At 42.2% G+C, this 20,287-nt stretch overlaps 1 protein-coding gene across 4 annotated transcripts in view; it reads left to right on the forward strand.

Moving 5' to 3' along the window:
* Positions 1-20,287, forward strand: part of SYNE3 (spectrin repeat containing nuclear envelope family member 3) — a 65,474-nt gene that overhangs the window by 12,156 nt on the left and 33,031 nt on the right. For all 4 annotated transcript variants that reach the window (XM_039712612.1, XM_039712610.1, XM_039712609.1 and 1 more), the window contains exons 2-6: positions 8,986-9,143; positions 12,130-12,302; positions 12,723-13,032; positions 18,047-18,208; positions 18,924-19,268. In XM_039712612.1, the coding sequence (XP_039568546.1) occupies positions 9,000-9,143; positions 12,130-12,302; positions 12,723-13,032; positions 18,047-18,208; positions 18,924-19,268 (1,134 nt within the window). In that variant the 5' untranslated portion in view covers positions 8,986-8,999. The remainder of the gene's footprint in view (positions 1-8,985; positions 9,144-12,129; positions 12,303-12,722; positions 13,033-18,046; positions 18,209-18,923; positions 19,269-20,287) is intronic.

Raw genomic sequence — 20,287 nt, forward strand, 5'->3', positions numbered from 1 at the left:
TGCAGGATTTCGGTCCCGATCCGGCGCAAAGGGCTGCTGACACGGTCCGGAGCCATCCGGTCCCAGGCGCGGCCGCGCTGTGTGGGCCTGGCGAGCCGAGTCCCCTGTGGGAGGGTGGCAGGGACTGGAAACCGCAGCCGTTCAGGCAAAAATGAGTCACGCAGCCTGTTTAATTCAATTCCAAAAATGTTCTCAACCACTCAAAATTAATTTATAACAAACGTTTTGCAGTGGTCTACTTTGTTTCTGAGCTTGGGGATGAGGCTGCTGATGGTTCCAATGGTGTGTTTTGTTTGGGCCTTGTTTGCCTGTGGGTTTCTCTGAACTCAAACCAGTGCTGTTTTGCAATGTAAAGCCTGATATTATCAGATTATTGCAAATACTACTTTTAATTATGTACAGAGTGCTGACTGTTTAGCTATAGCTATTTACTGTTTTGGTATAGCCTCCTGTATGTTCTTGACAGCATTTCAAGTGTTCATCTCTTTCAGGAGTCATTTTTCTCTTTCTTTATATAAGCAGATTTTTCTGTTCCATGCAAATTAAACTCTGCTAATTTTTCCATAACCATGTGCTTTGATCCCAAGAAAATAATTCTTAATCAACAGCTTCAGTATCTAAAATTAGTATTGTCCTACTTGCTACTGTTTTTTTCAATTCCATAAGTCTCACTTTCAGTGTATAAATATATCATTAGCATAACTGAACTGATAATGTTTTGCAAGATATATCTGAGAAGTCTTGTTTCGGAGAGTTAGTCCTGCTGTTAAACTGGGACAAAAGACCTGTGCCCTTAGAGCATACTTGCAAAGTACTTGCAAGTGACTTTGTTTCTAAGAAATATTTCAGGTATATACTTGACTCTAAAGATGTATGAGTTTAAAAGCCATGTGCTTAGTGCTCCAAGTTACACACTCAGAGGTGAAATAGTCAAATGATAGTCAAAAAAGATTTTAACACTGATCTTGTAAGGGGGAAAAATTGCATGTTTAAAAAACCCCCAGGTCCAAATGTGGAAACAGTGATGTGGAATAGGAAAGAATACAGACTTGCAGACAGATTGACATCCTGTAGCCCTGAGCATTCATATTACAGCTGTAGGCTGCTTCAGAACACAGGATTCCTGAAGAGGGGGAATTATCCCACCTCTGGTACGGTTTCTTGCCTGGAAATGCCCCTCTCTCACACTGACTCATTGTGGAATCGCAGCGCTCCTACCCCAGGGTGTCCCACCACAGCCTGTGGGTCAGTGCAGTGAATCCCCTTTCCTGGAGTGAGATCCAGCCCTTGCTGAGGCCACATGCTCCAGCTGGGCTTGAGGGTCTCTTTCTGAGTATCTCTGCTTCCGAGGGGTGGGTGAAGGGCTTGGGGGGTGGAAGCACTGCAGCTTGCACAGAGCAGTGGCAATGCAGCTGAAGGCTCTGACAGCATTTCTTCCCTCCATCACTCCGTGTCCCTAAGTACACACTAATGCCTTGCTTTCATTGCCAAACCCCTTCCAACTTGTCCTCTGTAATCTCTTTGGGACAAGGTATTATCCTTTTAACTGTAGGGCACTTCTGCTCACCCAGGGTGCTGTGACAGCTCACTCCTTGTATGTGGCTTAACACCCTGCAGCCCTGATTGTGCCACTGGCCCTTGGGAGCTACCATGTGACAAACTGCACTCCAACAAGGAGAGCTGTTCCAAGCTAGCCAGGGAAGATGGGCAATTTCCCAATAGGGTTGTGATGCCAAACCAAAGCTAAGCAGCACAGCTGGGGTATGAAGGATTGCCAGGAAGAGTTACTTGGGAATAGCCTGCAGAGCAAAACTTATTTGCAAAGTAGGGATAACCACACCTCTGAGAAAATGAGGTTGTCTGTACACAGTAATTTGATCAGCAAAAGAGGAATGATTTATCAGATACAATATTCACTCTGAACTGTTCACTGATCTCTAGCCAAGGGGCAGGTACCAGAAGGGTTTATTATCAGTGTGTCAGGGCTGTGAGTGGTGCCCAGTACTGAGGGATCATACAGTCCTGTGGAGGACAAGTGAGAGATAACTGAATACATAAATTCTAGTCTCAAGGGACTGTGAAACTAATGCTGTTGGCTTGCAGGGCTTTTTGTTGGCTGACTGATGGTAAACTTAGGGAGTTGACAAAAGTTGAAACCAAACCTACTTGAGAACTTGTCCCCAGCTGCTCAAGATGTAGATTGCTGGTAAACCCACAGATATATTTTGGGTAATTTCCCCATCAGATTCCCTGGACCTGAAGAATCTTTCCTGAAGTTGTAGAGCAGAGGTGTTAAACCTGTGATTTCCCAGACTAGTGTCTGTGAATGGTAACTAGGAAAATGAAAGCTCTTGTCATTAAGTTTAAAGTCACTAAAAAGATATCTGCTTCTCAGCAGAGACACTTGAAGTGGTACAGATTAGAAGAGGCTGAAAATCACCCTCTGCAGCATTTATTAACAGAACCTTCGACTTTGTTCTTGTCCTTTCAAGTATTTCCTTATTGCTCAGAGGCAAGAAACAAAGTGTCTTTGAACCCAAGTTGTTATCTGTAAAAGGGATAGGATAGTCTTACTTTCAGGAGGGCTGACCAAATAAATGCTCCAAAGATTGTTTATACCTCAATAATGTGGGGATAGAAAAGCAAAATCTAAACCAGACAGCTGTCTAATGCAGATACTCTGTCTCCTTGATGGCAAAAAAATAAAAAGCTGTAGACCAGAACTAAACCCTGCATTTTACTTATCTAATGGAATCATGATAGACCAACCTGTCTCCTAGAGTGACCTGGAAATGCAGAAATTTGTGTGTGGAGTATATGGAATGGGAAGAGACTTGTAATTAAGAGTCCTCACCTACTATTTTTACTTCCAAATGACTTGAAGATCGAAATAAAAAATAAAAATGCTGTGATCAGATCTATTGATTATCATTCCCTAGAAGGGAAGATGGCCCCAGGACCCAATTCTGCCTTACTTGTATGCTATGATTCCATTTGGGTAGAAAACGATTTTAAAATTTCAATCCCCTTTTTAAGGAAATAGCTTTTTAGACCTTGCAATTATGTATTTTCCCCAGCAGTCTTAGGAAACAAAAAGATATCCCACTTGTACTGGCTCTCACCAAAGTTTGAAATTAAAAACAAATGGCTGAAGAAAAATCAGGCATTTTTTTGAGAGTTAGCCTGCACAGAACATGTCTCTGCTTTTCAGTTTTTTTGGTAACAAAGGGAATATAGTCAGGTGTGACCATGTTGTGGCAGAATGCCTTGCATTAGCCATAGGTTTCCTGTGGATTGTTTTGTAAGGGAGGGGAAGAGGCTATGATAGGGATGGTTGCTGTATGTACTCAGTGTTGCATTCCTTGGTTGAAGGGGATGCTTGTAATGAGGCTATAGATGTGTTTATTCCAAAAAAGCCCTATTCATAGTCTAGCTTGTTAATTAGGACAAACAATTGCTGACTGTCATAAACATTCACTGCCAGTATCACAGGAGAGGGCTGTGTTGGAAGATGGCCAAAGTGATAGGATTATGTTTTGAGTCTCTAAAAGCTTATGCTGGAAATAACTACACCTTTTATTTGAAACCTTGAGAGCTTCTGCACCTCCTCAGGCAGGTTAGCTGGGCTCTGCATGGGTGCAGCTGCTGTCCTGGAGGTTTTCAGGAAGGCTGGTAAGGCTGGCTGGGTTCAAAATTCACAGTAGCTCCTCCTGGAGTACACCAAGAACATTCAGCTTTGGAAAGGCCAGGGTCAGTGCTCTGTGGTCTGTGCCAGCTCCTGACCTCTGCTCCCATCTGAAGGAGACAGAGCTCCCAGCTCTGTGCCTCCTCAGAGTTCTCTTTATAGTATCTAGGGAAGCTGAAAAGTTACTAAATTATCCCAGATACAATTCCCAGAACCAAAATTGCTTCCACACTCATGCATTTGTCTAAAATTTGATACAGTTGACTGGGCTTTTTAATTTTTTTTTTCCACATTCAATCCCAGAACCAAATGTAAAAGGTTATGAAAAGTTTGAAGTATTTCAATAATTGGAAAATAGTCTCCCTAATGGTGAGTGGTTTGAATTTTCCTGGAGCATTTTTGTACTTTTATTTTTGTAAGAAATGGGTTCTGGAAGCTAGTCAAGTAGTACATGAATATAAGAATCCAAGACATATTGAAACAATTTTAAAGCCTGTGTTCTATAAATGTAGGGTTTAAAAGAATGTGTTAAATGGGAGTGGTTTTAAGAAATGTTTTAAGAGATTTAAATAAATAAATAAATAAAAAACCAACAAAAAACTGAACCCCCAGAATGACTGGCAGAGAGAAAATAGTATACATTAGGAAACATTGCAAAATAATAGGACAATCCTAAGAAAAAGACTCTGCACTTGCAAAATAACTTTAAAAGCTCTCAGTAGTGTATTACAAATATTAAATAAGTAAATCTTGCAGTGTGCCAGAAGAGTTCTCAGATGCACTAGCATGGCTCCTGCAGTGGCTGTACTTAAGGAAGAACTGCTTGGAGGAGTTTGGCCCAGCAAGTGCCACATGGGTCTTGTGAGGGGTGACCTCTGCCTGTGTCTGTGTCAGGGTCTGCAGTGGAAACCCAGAGATGTCCATGGCTCCCAGAGCTATGATGCAGGGCAGTCAGCTAATTCATTTATCTGCTCCTTCAGCAAGATGGTTCCAAGACCACTGCTAAACAAAGCTGCCTCTGCATCTCTTCAGCCCACCCCAGCACAATTGGAGCAGATTTTAAAAGCAAAACCCAGCTTGCTGTTGCTTTGGATCTCATTAATTCATGCTGTGGTGTTCAACCTGAGGGTGAGCTGGGGGTACAGCATGTGTGCCCCCACAGCGTCCTTCCAGCTGTCCCTTCCTTCTCCAGGAGTTTGGGAAGAGGTGGTAGGCTACAGTACTCTGACCTCCCTCCTTGCTAAATGGTTTTGTGCTTGGAGAGGGGTGATGCTGGCTTGAGACAAGGGTGGGCTGTGTCAGGTGTTCACCTTTCCCTCTTCCAAAGGTGCAGATATCCTGTGCATGTAACTGAGCCTCAGACAAACCAGAGCAAGCCCTGGTTGTGCTGGGGGTCTGCCCAGCACAGAACTTTTGCAATTGCAAAATAACTTTTAAAGTTATTTTGCAAGTGCAGAGTGGGTCTGGCAGAGCTGGGCAAGGGCTGAGGCATCGTCCCTCTGTGCCACTGAAACGTGTGTGCCTACCCAGACACTGCCAAGCTGTGTTCTGGGGCTCACAGGGGTGATTCAGGGAAAGCAGGAAGAGTAGTGTTGTGGGAGAAGTTCAACTATTAATTAGTTTCTGCAGGTAACCTGCCTTACATTTTCCTGTTCCTAAAATGTGCTTTTTGTAACCTGTGGATATACTGCAGGAGCTGTCCTGGGTCAGTTCTTTTTAACACTCTGAAATACACCTCTTCGTTACCTCTGCCAGGAAACTGTTACTGCATCTGGACAAATAAAACTTGGTTTTTCTCAGCATCTCATTATCTATGCCAGAATTTCTTTCACATAGTTATTGCCCTCATTTAGTAACATCTATAGAGATGCCATGTGTTTTCTACAGTGTGAATGTGCTTTCCACAGTATGAATTAATACACTGATTCAAGTGGCATTAAATGGAAAGCAGTTTTGAACAGCTGGATGCATTTGAAAATAACTGTGAGAAAAACAATTCTGTATAAATTGCTGAGAGGATCTCACTGGTGATTAAGGGAAGCCTTTCCATGGCACAGTGGGTGCCAGAGACTGAGCCTGGGACAGGGGCTGTTGCACCACTGTACAGGTGTCCCTAATGGTCTGCTGCTGTTGCAGGTTGGTGTGTGAATGATGGCTTTGCCCAGCTCCACAGCTTAGATCTGTTCCAGGAGCCACTATGTCTCTCCTTTGTCCTTTTTGTGCTGATCAGGGTCCAGAAGTATTGCTTCATTTCATCTCCAGAAGTATTGCTCAATCTTCTGGTTCCAATGATGCAACAGAAATGGGCTGAATGCTGTTGAATGGTTAACTTTTGTCCACTAATCATTAGTCCCAACTTTAGAAGAATTTGCAGAGGAGTTACAGATCTTGCCAAATCTCAAATAGAAAGCAGTTGTTCTTCCTCCCAAGCATAGAGTAAGTCAGAAATCATACTTTTACCTTGCAGGTATAAACCAGTGCTTGGGAAGGGTTCCAGAACCAAAGTCAGGTGCTGTAGCTGATTGCTTCAGCCAGCATCTGGCTGCCCTGCGCAGAGGGAGGACAGAGGGTGTCAAAAGGCAGCCCAAATCCATGTCAGATATTGCAGGTTCTAACTACTATGAAATCCACCTGGGCATTGAGTCCATGCTAAATTTAATCATCTTTGTGGTACTAGATACAGGAATTGCTTGGTCAAAATCAATGATGTTTTATTGCCTTTAGTTGGAGTAGCAAAGTGTTTCTCTTCCTTTGCAACCCGGTGTTCTGAATATTGAAATAACTTTTTTTGTGGTTTCCTGTTTGACTGCTTACGTGGATTGACTGTGTGTGGGCTGGGGGAGGCTGTGTTACTGTGAGGTTTTGACAGAAATTCCTTGTGCTCAGAGAGCAGCAGCATGAGGGCAGAGTGTGAGTGGGGTTTTCTTCCTGTTGGATGACAGTAGGTTTTCCACTGCTTCTTAACCATGTAAGATTGCCCTCAACATTTTGTAAAAAGTAGGACTAGGATAACTTTATGTTCTGTATTGGCTACTCCATGACTGGAGTACTGAAGCCAATTTTAAATATGATATGGATGTTGCCAGGAATAGAAACCTCTCCTAGGAAATGAATGCCACTTCTCATCAGGGTCTATCCAGTAAAGGCACCGTGAGTTTTTGTTTCACAATAGCATAATTTGGAACTACTATAGCTCATACTTGAGCATTCAGAAACTGTTTGCTTAGAAATGTATGTATGTATGTATGTATGTAACAAGGGGAGTTTTAGGGGACAGTCCCTCTACAACTGCCAGATATAGTGAGAAATGTTAATGTGAAAATGAGTTGGTTTTTCAACTGCAATGAGATGTATGCTCTTTTCCAAGAGCTCTATTATTGTAGTTCAGAAACGTCAGTTCTGAACCAGTCACAGTTGGAGAAGGACACAACTATCTAGCAATCCACTGAAAATAACATTACTCCATTAGCTGGCTTCCTCTTTACTACTGTTGTGATGTAAGTCAATGATTTTAGATTTAATTATATATCCTGTCATGTTTTTATATTTGAGAGAGGGAGTAGCTGCCCCATGCCACACCACCCTCGCTAAATCCAGTACATCCTGTTTTATTTTTAAAAACCTTTCAAGGTGAGGTCACTCTCTCTAAAGCTACTCTCAGGTTCTGAGCGCTACAGCCTTAGATTCTGTGCTGTCTGACAGGTCTCACTTAGGGAGGAATTCCCTCTTTTCATGCAAATGCAACTCTGCTGGTCTGCACAGGAGGCCTGACCCCATCCTCTGCTCCAGCTGTCCCCATGGGTGGTGCAGTAGCTGCTCTGCAGTTCTTTTGTTCTGTTCTGGGACCTGTTGAGTAGAAAGCCTGCTGACAGCTGGGAAGCAACAGTTCAGACTGTTGTGAATGCTGACATTTTGTTTTCTCTGGTCTGATGTGGAAGAAAACTGACTGGGAGCAGCAGGGAAGGACCTCTAATATTGCATGAATCCTTTTACCTCGTGGAGAGGAATATTGGCAGGATGGTGGGGAGCTTTCTGCTTGTGAGCAGAAGGATGGCTCTTCCTTGTAAAGACTGAGCTGCTGAGGGCTGTTGTGGTTGCAAACCACCATTGGTCCAGCTTCACCAGCCTCTCACACAGAAAACTTCCACATGAATTGTTTCATGGAAACTGAGGGGCTCTGTGGAACTGGATTCTGCACAACAAACTTGGGTTCAGTAATTAGGTCTCAAACTTTGTGCTGAAAAAATCTTTCAGTGATGAATAACAAAGAGGAAGTATATTTCATTTTCCACAAAACACTGGCTGCTTGGCTGGCAGTAGTTGCAGGATGTGGTCCAAACCAATTTAATGGCAGTGGCTCTTGTTCTGTTCACTTCAGTGGAGCTGACCTAGAGCTCATCCTTATTAGTGGAGTTTAGTCCAGCAGTCCTAGGGGTGAGCCTAGGATGGCTCTGCTCTATTGTACAGCACAAAGGAGGCTGGCTGGGCAGTGGAGAGCTTTTGCTCTAAACAGAGACATCAACAGAGCAACCAAGCATCATACATTCCTGCTGATTGGGAATGGGCAACAGGAGAGAGGGAGAGCAAAATTAAAAGCTTGGAGCCTGGTGTGGAGTAAAAGAGATGGCAAAAGAAGACATCCACCAGGGTTGATAATCCCCTGTGAGGTCTTGTTTGTGGTTGGTCTTGGAAATTGCTGGCCAGTTGCCATTGCCTGTGTATCCCAGACTCACTGTATGTGCATTCAGGTAACCTCTGCATGGTCTCAGCACAAGAAGTTAACTGAGTGTCTGAGCATCTGATCCTGTTCTCAGCAGCTTTAACACCTCTGTAACAGCAGTTTATGCACCTCTAAGTTAAGCATGTGCCAAAGTACTTCATTAGTCTGGTGTCAGGTGCTCAGTACATGAGCCTGGAAGGGCATTGGGAGAGTTTTACACTGACATGACTCTGGGAAGATACAGAAAGTGTTTGTGTTTGGTGTAGCTAATCTGGAATACACACAAACACCGAATTAATCTCATTTAAAAGCTTTGAATTAAGTCTGTTTACTGTAGAGGAGCCTCCCACAGTTCTCCACCTTCTTTTTGTTTCCTGGTATATTTTCATTTGGGAAAGCTGCAGTGTGAATATGTTCTCTGTGCTCAACTGACCTGTGATACTGCAGCAGTTTTTGCTATTATTGTTCAAAAAGGAACACAACATCATTAGCTTTTCTCCCTTTCTCCTTTGGATTGCCTTTCATTCCTGCTCAGGTTTTACCCCAAACCTGCTTACCTCCCTGTTTCCTCTCCTTTCAGCTTCTTCAAATGCGATGACTCAGCAGCTCCAGGAGGAATTTGACAGCAGCGTGGAGAATGCAGAAGCTTGGATGAAGGCCATCCAAGAGAGACTGAAGATCAATGACAACACCAAAGGACCTCGATCTGCCCTAGAAGCCAGACTGAGAGAGACTGAGGTAAGGGAAGAGCAATGGAATTCAGAGGTGGCTCTCACTGCTGCCATTGTCACAGCAGTTATTGCTGTGAGCTCAGGACTCTTCCATCAGGAAATTGTCAGCTGCCCCTGCTTGTTGGAACATTGGGCCTGTGTGGATGGATTCACATCAGTATTCTTTTAAATTTTCTATTTGCAAATTGTTTACAGATGTAGAAAAAGAGGATGGCAATTTGCTATCACAGGCTTCCAAGCTTTTCAGATGGATTTGGAACACTAGCAGCAGGTTTGGCAGGTTAAAATGTTTACACTCTCCTCAAGCCTGGAACAATTTGGTTGCTGCTTGCAATTACCATAATAATTTGCAGACAACCAGCATATAGTATAAAAGAATCAGATCATGTTAGTGTTCCACCCCCTCCAGGACTGTCACTGATAGAAAAAGATTGCAGTGTCCTGGTAATGGGCTGTTTTAAAGTAATTCTTTTGTCCTTTTCCATAACCTTGATGATAACAGGGCTTACAGATCCCCTTTATGATCTGTTCAATGAAAAGGTAAAAGTTCTCAATTTTTTCCTGGTTTTACTTAATCTCTTTTATAACTCTTCTCAGTGAGATCCTGTTACAGATTGTGCCTGCTCTCTTACAGTGATTTCACATTCATTAACTTCAGTTTCATTAGATGTTATCTAGGTCTTGTAATCCCAGAGAAGGAAACACTCCTGTTTGTCCCATTTGTACCATTGGAGGGAGTGGTGATCTTTCTATGACTAACATTTAAACTATTTTTATACTTTTATTACCTGTAATTCCAAGTAATCTGTTCTTTAATTTAAATGGTAAGATCTTTCCCATTGTTACTTATCCCAAAATCTCTCCTTTTATGTGTCTACTTATATTTGGTCTGCCTATTCTGAAGTTTAACAAAAAACAGTGCAGGCTTACATGGATGATGAGGTAGTTTACAGTGATGTCTTCAGCCTTTTTCCTTTACTGTGGCTTATTGGAGGATGGATCTTGCCTGTGGCATAATATAGAGACTGATGGAGTGATGGATGGTGGCTAGACTTGTATGTCAGTCATAAAAACCTGAAGCATTTTACCTTGGTCTATAGTTTAATTTTTCTGACCTTAAATTATTTTCACCCTTTTCTTTTGTCTGAGAAACTATGCTGTGTACAGTTTCAAGAAACACACAAGAGTCACAGGAACTCGAGTAGAAGAGTGATAGTTTGGCAAAGGGGCAACATTCAAGGCAGAGATAACAAGTTATAAGGTCTAGAGATTTGTGGTGATGTGATATGGCCTGAACTGCTGAAGCCTGTTTACTTCTGTGGGCTTTAGAGGAGATCTGTAACATGCAAAAAGTCATGTTAAGAAATTATTTCAACTCAGACTATGGAGATTAATCACTCTAAAGATTAACAAGTTCTTTCTTCCTGTGTGTACTTTAACCATCTCCTGCTCCTTCATCCTTCCTCCTTTCTGGGCCTGGCTTCTGTCTCCAGCTCAGATATCCTCATGATGTGCTCACTGCTTCCCCTATTGGCTGTGCTCAAATCCACTGTTTAGTTTTCAGTTCTTTTTTTGCACCTGGCTTGCCAGGGTTTTTTTTCATGCTTCCTTCCTGTGGTTTATTTTCTGTTAATTTGTTAATAAAAATGTCAGCCAATGAGACAAATAATGTAAAAAACAGATTTGAAAAAGAAAATTGACTGTACAGCCACTGCTTTCTTGCCAGCTGTTTGTTTGCTTCTTATTGCTGGAAAAATAACAGGCTTAGAATACAGCTTTAGTCTTACACTTGACCTGTTGGATGATAGCTGTGGCTTGTATTTTCTTGCTTTGCCCTGCCCTTTGCCCTGCTTCCCTGGATTCTATTAATCATACCTTTCTTAGTAAATAATTTCTCCAAACAACTGTTGATACATCACAGGCAGGTGTGCTGCCTACATGCCAAAAGAACATGCTTTGCTTTCCCCAGAATGTGGGTCTGGAGATCCAGAGGCCTTTTACTTGTCTCACCTTTGCAATAACTGACATGATCAAATCCCATAGGCCTAACTTGACCAAAAGTAATCACTGATTTTTAAAATCTTGGTGTTTTCATTGTAGAAGCCTTTTTCTTCAAACTGGAAAGTCTGCAGTTTGCCAGGAGTTTATGGAAGAGCAGCAAGAAAAGCTAATTTGATAGTATCAGAAGTTTGGATAAAGTAATGTTGAAAGCTGACATCTGAATTGGGGGATAATTAATCTGTTAAATTGTACAAAACTTGTGCTGATTTTCCCATCTCTGGATACTTAAAATTAGATGAATCCACTTTCAGTTCCTGGCATTCCTATTTGTGTAAGATACACATTTTCTCCAATTCATAACTTAGCAATTTAGAGTCGAAGCAAAATTGGGTAGCAGGCAGAAAATTCCACTAGTTAATTTCTCTTGGCTTCTTTCCTAAGCCAACTTTTATTTGCACTAGGAAGCCTTTTTAATACGCTTCATGATTTCTTATAGTATAGCTTAAACTGGAGAGGTTGCAGTGTAGCCTGTGGTGGTTGCCTCTTTGTGCTTTGGCAGGTGGGGAAGAGCAGCTGGCAGCACAGTGCTGTAACCTTATGACAGCAATGGAAACAGAGCCACAAGCATTTCATAGAGGATGCTCTGTTTTTTGTAGCTAACTTAAATGTTTTTCAAACATGCTGTGTGGTTTGCAGTTAAACTCAGTCCTTTAGGATGTTTAAGAATAAACATGTCTGAAAAAACATTCATATTTTCCTTTCAGGAGAAGCTACAGCAGGGATTTAGGTGGGAAGGGTTAATTGTCTGTTCTGTAGAGAGACATTTCCATGTTAAGAGTCCATGTTAACAACTGGACTCAATGATTGTGAGGGTCTTTTCCAACCTAAATGATTCTATGAGTTCATGATTCCTGGGTAAAAACAAAGTTTACATTTCATCAATTATGCTTGTTTTCTTTCCATGCTTTCAGTATCATTTGTTTTTCTCACAGAAAATACGTGCCCTGGAACCAGAAGGCAGCTTGAAAATGGACTTGATTCTTGTGAAGGCAGATGCTGCTCTTCGCAGCATCAGTGAGGATAAGAAGCATGAGGTGCTCTCTAAACTGAAAGACATTAAAGCCTTGTGGGAAGAGACAGCCATATACATTACTCATTGTCACAGGTAAGACAAACACACTCTTGGCTGTGTTGAGGCAGCTGTTTCCTCCAGTGCTTTCATAAAGTGCTTCCAGCTTCTCTCTGCTCGCTGGATTGTAGATAGCAATTCCCTGCTAATCCCAGTCCTGTGAGCATTTTGGGGACTGTGTGAGAAGAGAGGATCAGTGAGACCTCAGTGCTCTGCCTTCACAACCTGGCCCACCCACCCCATGGTCTACAATGATGAGTTTGGTCAGAACCTTATACAGAATATTTCCTCCCCAAAGCAGAGAGAACCTGGGAAGTGAACCCAAACCCTGCAAATTCAGAGCAAGTTAAAACTGCTGAGAACCTTGTGCACTGCTTTGAAGGCCTTTTGGAATTGTTGGTCTCCACTGCTCCCATCATCATTTCATCTGAGTGCTCTCTCTTGCTCTCCCCACAGCCGCATTGAGTGGGTCTGGCTGCACTGGAGCGAGTACCTGAAAGCCCAGAATGAGTTTTACACATGGATCCACAACATGAGGGTGACCTTGGAGCCTGACATTGAGTTGCAGCTTGGCTTAAAGGAGAAGCAGTGGCAGCTGAGCCATGCTCAGGTTTTGCAGAATGATGTCCTAAATCAGTCAGTCCTGCTGGAAAGGCTGCTGGAGGAAGCTGCTTCGTTGTTCAGCAGGATAGGTGACCCCAGCGTTGATGAGGATGCTCAGAAGAAAATGAGGGTGGAATATGAAGGAATCAGACAAGAAGCTCAGGTACACTTATGAAGAGTGGGAAGTGTTCAAATTCCTCCTATCTATGGGGTTGTTTGCTACTTGAGTGATGAGGCTTACCTGGTAGGGCTGCAAAAGGAAGCAGAGCTCAGAATCCCTGTTCTTTCAGCCAATGGACTGCTTGAGGCAATTATCAAGTCCCAAGATGAGCTGTTCTCCTGGGGTGATGTTAATTGGGATGCTCTTACGTAGTGCTTTATAGTGTGTTGCTGTAAAGTAACTGCAGGCTGCTTGCTGTGACCTAGTGAATATTGCTTTAGGTCATCTCTGTATAAAGTTAGAATTGTTCCTCATCTTTCAGCACATTAGTGGTTCATGTATGACCAGATGCAGAGTACCCATGCCAGAAGCCAGGGAATATTACATGGACACAGTCTTGCTGTGGGAAGTAGGGTTAGTTGAGACCCAGAGCTGCCCTCCCTGCCTGCAGAACTGGGAAACACAGAGGTGGAGTCAGCTCTGGCCCAACACTTTGCTCAGTGGCCACTTCCACTATCTGAAAGATTTTCATGCACACAGATACTAATTCTTGCCCAATACTAATCTTCCAGCTTGAACAGTTGTTAAATAGGCTGGTGTAAGACATCCTGCTTCATCTTTTAATACCAGTGATTTCCTTTCACCCTGTTTTTGTGTAAAGGTTTCAGAAAAATGCTTGTACTTTTCACTTCTAAAATTCAAATAAATACAGGACTAGACTATGTGGTATGGCTGAGGGGCAGACATCTGTGGATGGGCAAAAGAATTCAATTTCTTACTAATCAAATCAATAGAAGTACTCAAAGGGATATTTTATATATATATATATATATATAGATACATCTATACCAAACATAGAAATTAAAACCTAGATTTTGCTCATGGTGACTTCCAGAATTTCTTAGGTTGGAATTACCTGGTGCAAATAGAAATAATTTTCACTACATTGGTTCTGCTGTCTGCCTCTGTTATAATGCTGCCTTCTATTAATTCCCACACCTACACACCAGTCCAGAACTGGAGCCTGGCAGTGATGGATGCTTTCCCTCCCTGGATGCTGTTGTACAAAGTTAACTTCAGATCACTGGAAGAACAACAATATTGGGATGCTTTTTCCATTGCCCTGCTTGCCCCATAGATGCATTTTACCTCTTGAAGTAAAATACCCCAAGCCCCAAAAGTGACAAAAAAACCCCTAAGCTGGCATCTTTTGTGAGCATGTAGTTCAGGTACTTTTCTAGCCATAAATATACAACTATTGCTAATGTCTCTCCAAAATCTAGAGTATGTTTGGAAATTCTGTAGCTGCAGCTGCCACAGAGAAGCCACCAACAGACCTGGGCCTCAATACTGATTATTTATTTTTAAAGGTAGATCCCTTGATTACAAGGCTTCTTGATATACAAATAAGAAGGTTCCTGGGAATTCGGGTGTTGTCTACCTAGATTGCCATTTAAAATTATCATTCACTCCCTCCTCACCAAAATTATCTTTGGTTTTGAAGCTGGAGACAGTCATTAGTTATTTTAATAAAGCTGTTCTTTTAGACATGTAATTTGAATACTCAAAGCCAGAATGTGACCTCTCTGAGACTGATTTTACATAGTGTGATTTCTCTAACCAACTTGGATATGTGCTGGTGTAAATGAGATCAGGAAGTGGCTCATACTAGTTAGACAAAATATGTCTTTATGTTTCCAGCCAACTGAGATGCTAGAAAAAGCTTTTCTTTGGCATTGGCTATAAATACCACATTTCATAGAAGGATGAAGTGAGAGAATCCAGCTAAGAAATCCCTCTTTCAGGAGGTACGGAACAAAGAAGGGAGTTGGAAAGTCTTGGATTTTGCAACTGAAGTAAATGAGGAGTTTATTATTTAATGCCAAGGTGTCAGGCACCTTGGGAATTGCATTGGAAAGTATAACACTTGTTAGGGAAACTCTGCCACCTCTTCCAGTGGGCAGGAGGAATGAATGAATGAATGAATGAAAGAGACACAGCAGTTGTAAGGGGATTGCTCTGGCCCCTCACATGATGAGAGGCCAGACTAAATGTGACTTGCAGATGCCAGCTGAATGCCTGAGCACAGGAGGCTCGCTGGTGTTTGTAGATTACACTGGTGTTTGAGGGGCATTTTTAGACCCTGTGCAGTTGTCCAGCTCTATCAGAATGCAGGCTCTTGGACAGTGTTTCTTAAATGGTTTGCCTGTGATAGTGCTTCTTTGGTATGAGCAAATGGTGGGAGGTTTTTTTGGTTTTTTTTTTTCTTTGTGCTAACATGTGTCTTTAACATTCCAAAATTTAAAAGCATATCTTTTAATTACATCAATAGGAATATTTTTAGATGTGGCAGCCATTTCCTACATGTTTTCCCTTGCCTAGGAAATTAAAAATATGCAGAGGTAAATGGTTGTATGTTTCAGCATAAACTATGGTTCAAGATGGTAAGAAAAGTTATGATGTATGGGAAGTTGATATTTAGGAAATATATTAAATACTTCTGAGCACATCAGATTAATTTCAGTCCATTTTGTCTCTGTTAACTGAAACCTAGATACTTAGAATAATTTGCTAAGGTACCCCAAGGGTAAGACTAAAAGCACCAGGAAGGGTAGCAGGAGCTTTCTTGTATTTTCCTTGAGACTCTACAGAGGGATTTAAAGTAGGAACTTCCTTTATGTGCTCTAGATTGCCTTCCAGAGGAGGCTTATTTGCCTTCCCTGACTGTGAAGGCAGCTAAGGGGAGGGAGCTTCCTAAGCCTCTGTCCACCTTCCTTGAGCGGCCAGGGCCGGGCGTATGCTGTGCAGCCCTTGGCAAACCCATTCCTTTCCTGTCTGTGCTCTTACTCTTTGCAGGGCCATGTCCTTGCTTCATGTCTCCTCACTTCAGCCTAGTGAATGTGGATGTTGAGTTTCACACTGTGCTTCTCCCCAAACAGCTAACCTAACAGGAGCAGGTGATACCTTATTTTTCATCATTGGAAAATTTTCCTGCTTAACCTCTTGTGGAGGGAGGGCTCAGCCAACTCTTTTTAAGCTTTTTTGTCTGACAGCTAGCACAGTCTGTCTGGGTCCATGGCATCTATTCCTTGTCCTCACAGACCAGCAGTTCACCCAAACTGCTTATTCCTTTATTTTACCTGGCCAAGGGTAGGTTCTTTTAACTTCATTTTGAACCCCTTGTATATCAGCCTAAGATTTTTGAGCTTAATAACATCTCTGCTTTGTTATTGTGATTTAAGCCTTTTGGAGCTTCTGCCAGTAAAATAATCTAATTCCCTGGAGTCAATAAGCTTAGCCTGAATTGGGTGACTTTGGTGCGTGGCCCTTTTACGCTGCTATAAGGTTGTCTTCTTTAGATTATTGACCTGAGTTTGAATCATGAATTGTTTAGCCTCTGCAGATTTGAGAATTGACACATGGGCATTTAGCAAGTGAGGTGTTCTGCTGGATACATCCTGGCCACAGAAATCTACTGTCATAATTCTACCCTTTGGTTTCATCCAAACCTGTGTATGGATGGTGCTATTAAAGGTCATGCTCTAATAAATGGGCAGCATGTCATCCTCCATGGGAAACAACTGTCCCTTAGCTGTTCCTCTTTTGTCCCACAGCAAGTCAGCTAACTTGAGGGGCATCACTCAGGATTTGCAAAAGTCAGCAGAGACTGAAGTGGCAGTGTGAAAAACAGGCTGCTGGTGTTCCACTTGCAGGGTGGTGGCTTTGTAGTGCACCATGGGCATACCTGTCCCAAAGGTGAAGGGCAGAGTCCCAGAGGGACTGTCACCCCCCGCACATGGGGATCCTGTTGGCCTGGCTGGAGAGCAGGAGACAGAAAGGAGATGGCTCACTGCCACTTCAGGCAGGTTGGCAGGTGTGGGGCCTCTCCAGAGCCTCCCAGGGACAAGGGAAATGAAAGGGGACTTTTGAGCTCTACCCACCATTGCAGCTGTCACTCAGAGGCCAGTGCTGCTCAGAGGCCCGTGCTGAGTCCTGTATTACACAAAATGAAACTTGGCCTATTGTCTGTGAGAGCAAAGGATGGTTTCAAGCATGCTGCAAGAACTAAACGGATTGCACAAGAAGTGGTTTTGTTTTTGTTTTTTTTTTAATCTAATGTAACCACAGTGTACCTCCATTGCTTTCCATGCCAGCTGGAGAAGGGCAAGGAAAAATCAGTCTGATTTTGCAGAAGATAATACTAATGTTGAATATTATACTAGTGAAACAACAGAGCAGGTGATTTGTGTCAAAATCAAAAAGGCCTGAACTTGGGCTGGCAAACAAGGCCAGTCTGAGCAAACGTGACTCTGACTTGTGAGGAGTGCCAGACTGGATCAGCAGGCAGCAGCTCATGGTGTGCAGGCTCTTGTAAATTCAGGGATTGTTGGCTGTGGGATGCACAGGAGTAACTTGAAAAATGAAGCCTGCTTTTCATTCACTTGAATTTGTTTCCAGAGTCTGTGATACCACCACAGAATAGTTTGTGACCTACTAAGTACAAAAGTGCATGGGCTACACAATTGAAGGTGATGATCATTTTCAATGCAGTCTGTTTAAATGATGAAGTATTTAAAACTATTTTCATGCTTCTACTGCATTCTTTTATTTTCATTTTGAGAGATAAAGAAGATGTGCTCATCTTTATTTTTAACCCACAAGAGGAATGTAACTGCTTGTCTCTCAAAGTGAAAACCAGAAACAAACTTCTGTCTCTTTTCTTTTTCTAATGAGAGAGTAGGAATGCTCAGAAAACCAGAAATTCAGCTAACAAGGTCTTGCAGTTTGTGTTCTTGGAGACTTAGACATTGAGAGTCCGCAGCAAAATCCAGACAGGAGCAAGCCTTTGTGTACTTTTGTGTTCTGTTTCTCGAGGTAAACTTTGAATTCCTGTGGAGGCCTAGCGTTATCAGAGCTCCTGAAAAGGGAGTCTTGTTTGTAAATTCTGGGTTACAATGTAAAGGAAAAAGAGCCAGATAAGCACAGTCCTCACCACTTCTGATGTTTCTTGTTACAGAACAGAGTGAAACTGCTTGAAACGATAACCAAGGAACATGAGCAGTACAGCGCCAGTGTCAACCAGTTTCAATCATGGCTCAGTGGTGTCACAGAGAGATTAAACTGCTGCACTGGAGAAGCAACCACGTCTTCAGCAGAGGAGAAGCTAAAGGCACTGAAGGTCCTTGAACAATATAGCTCTAACAAGGAGCTAGGATTGTGTGTTTTTCATGCCCATATGTGTTGCTCAAACCATACAAGGGTGTCCTTTAGAAAAAACTTACACATACAAAATAGATGGTGATTTTAGCATGGGCTAGGGCAGATGAGTTGCACGAGGTCCTGAAACTGTTTGTATGTATGGTTCTTCCAGTATGAGTCACAAACTGGTCTGGTTTGTTTTTCTTAAAGCCTGAGCTCCAACAGTTATGTGATTCTTTGAGAATCTTGTTTAAATAAATCAGATTTGGTAAACATGATCCAAGTAGACCCTGAAGGTTCACAGGTTTTGAGAGTTTAGAGCTGGTGATGAAAATACCAGTTTTGAGAACAATATCCTTTATTTTGGTGCCAATGCTTTTAACGTTTGCCTTAAAAGCTCTGAGATCCAACTATTAATATATGTCTAGTGCCTGCAGCTCCTCTTCTCTTTGCCAGGGATCTCAGTTTTATCTCATTAATGAAAACAATTTTTTTCAGAATCTATGACAATTAGTATTTCTCAGAAGGCAGTCAGATTACTAACCCTGGTCACTTGAAAAAAGACATATTTTCAAATAAGAAGTGAAAACCAAAATACGTATAACCAGGAGGGGTCGTCTTTTTTCCTACTGATTTCAGCTTTTCTCCCAGCTTTCTATTCATGCAGACAATCTTTATTTAACTTCTTCTTGCAGGAAATTGCCAAAGATATTAGGAGTGGTGGAAAGAAATGGAAGCACCTTGAAAATCAGTGTGCAGAGGTGATTCAGAATACCTCTCCACTTGGATCTGCAAGACTGAAGGATGAACTTGAAGAGCTAAGAAAAGCCTTGGAGAAGTTGAAACTGCTGAGTAGTCAGGAGGAGGAGAGATTGCTCAAGATCCAACAGTCTGACAGTGCCTATGAGTCCCAAGCCAGACAATTGGAAGCAGACATCCAGCAGCTGAGGAAAGATTTACAGAGACTGGAAAATGACCTGGACCCTGGGGAAGGGGAAAAGACTGAAGATGAGTTTGTAATGCTGTGGAAAAAATGCAATGTAAGTTGTTATCCTTTGTGTGGAGGAGGAAGTGCAGCTGTAGACTGAACATGCATAGTCACATCCAACAGATGCCTGTCCCATTGGCTAGAGATGATAAGGAAAGAGAATGAGTGTGTGTGAAACACACTGAGGAAAGTGTGACTGCCAACAGTGGAGTCAACTGCCCCAGCCTTCATCTCACACTGCACAGAAGGAGCAGGGCTGGAGGATGTGCTGCAGTTTGTGCCTAGAGTTCAAAGGGATCATATGCAAAAATCACACAATACAGAGCAAGCAACACAATTTGCTCCACTTAAAAAGAAGCAGGAAATTAATGCCTCACTGAGTGTGTACATATATATATATATATATATATATATATATATACACATTGACACAAGTACACACTGAGGTATTTGGTAAGACCATTGCTATGTCATATTGGTCATCTCTGTAAAACAGGTACCTCTCTTCCTTTACTAGCAGACACATCATCAGTACTAAGGAGTCCTAAGATTGTAGCAATCCAGTATTTACACCAAAACCAATCTGCTGCAAAAATGAGTGCAAAAAAATTGTCACACGTTAAGTAGATAAGAATCTTCACTGCTCGTTTTCTCTCGAGAGCTGGCTTTGCGTTTATTATCTGTTCTCAAAATGCCTTCACTGCTGTTTGTATATCTAGAACTGTGCAGAATTAACTGGGAGAAGTATATGCAAAAAGGATCAAAAAAAATTTAGACTGGTTCAATCCATCTACATTTGCATGGGTTTTAGTTGTTTTTGTTTCCCTGAGTCACCCTAGAATTAACATTCTCTATATGTGAGTCTCTGAGAAAGATCTGTTCAGGCAAACAGATGTTTTTTAGACTGCTCAAAAAATGAAGCTCATGTTATATACTGCAATCAGTGAACTGAAACCAGGCTTGTTTGGGATTCACTCTGTTCAAACAGTGAACCCTGCAGATCAGATGCAGAGGCTGGGCAGTGTGAGGGGAGGAGAGAGAGCCTGCTGGAAAAAAACTGTTGCTGAGAAT

This window comes from Passer montanus, unplaced genomic scaffold, assembly GCF_014805655.1.
Source record: "Passer montanus isolate IOZ18808 unplaced genomic scaffold, ASM1480565v1 scaffold27, whole genome shotgun sequence".
In the NCBI taxonomy this organism is placed as follows: Eukaryota; Metazoa; Chordata; class Aves; order Passeriformes; family Passeridae; genus Passer; species Passer montanus.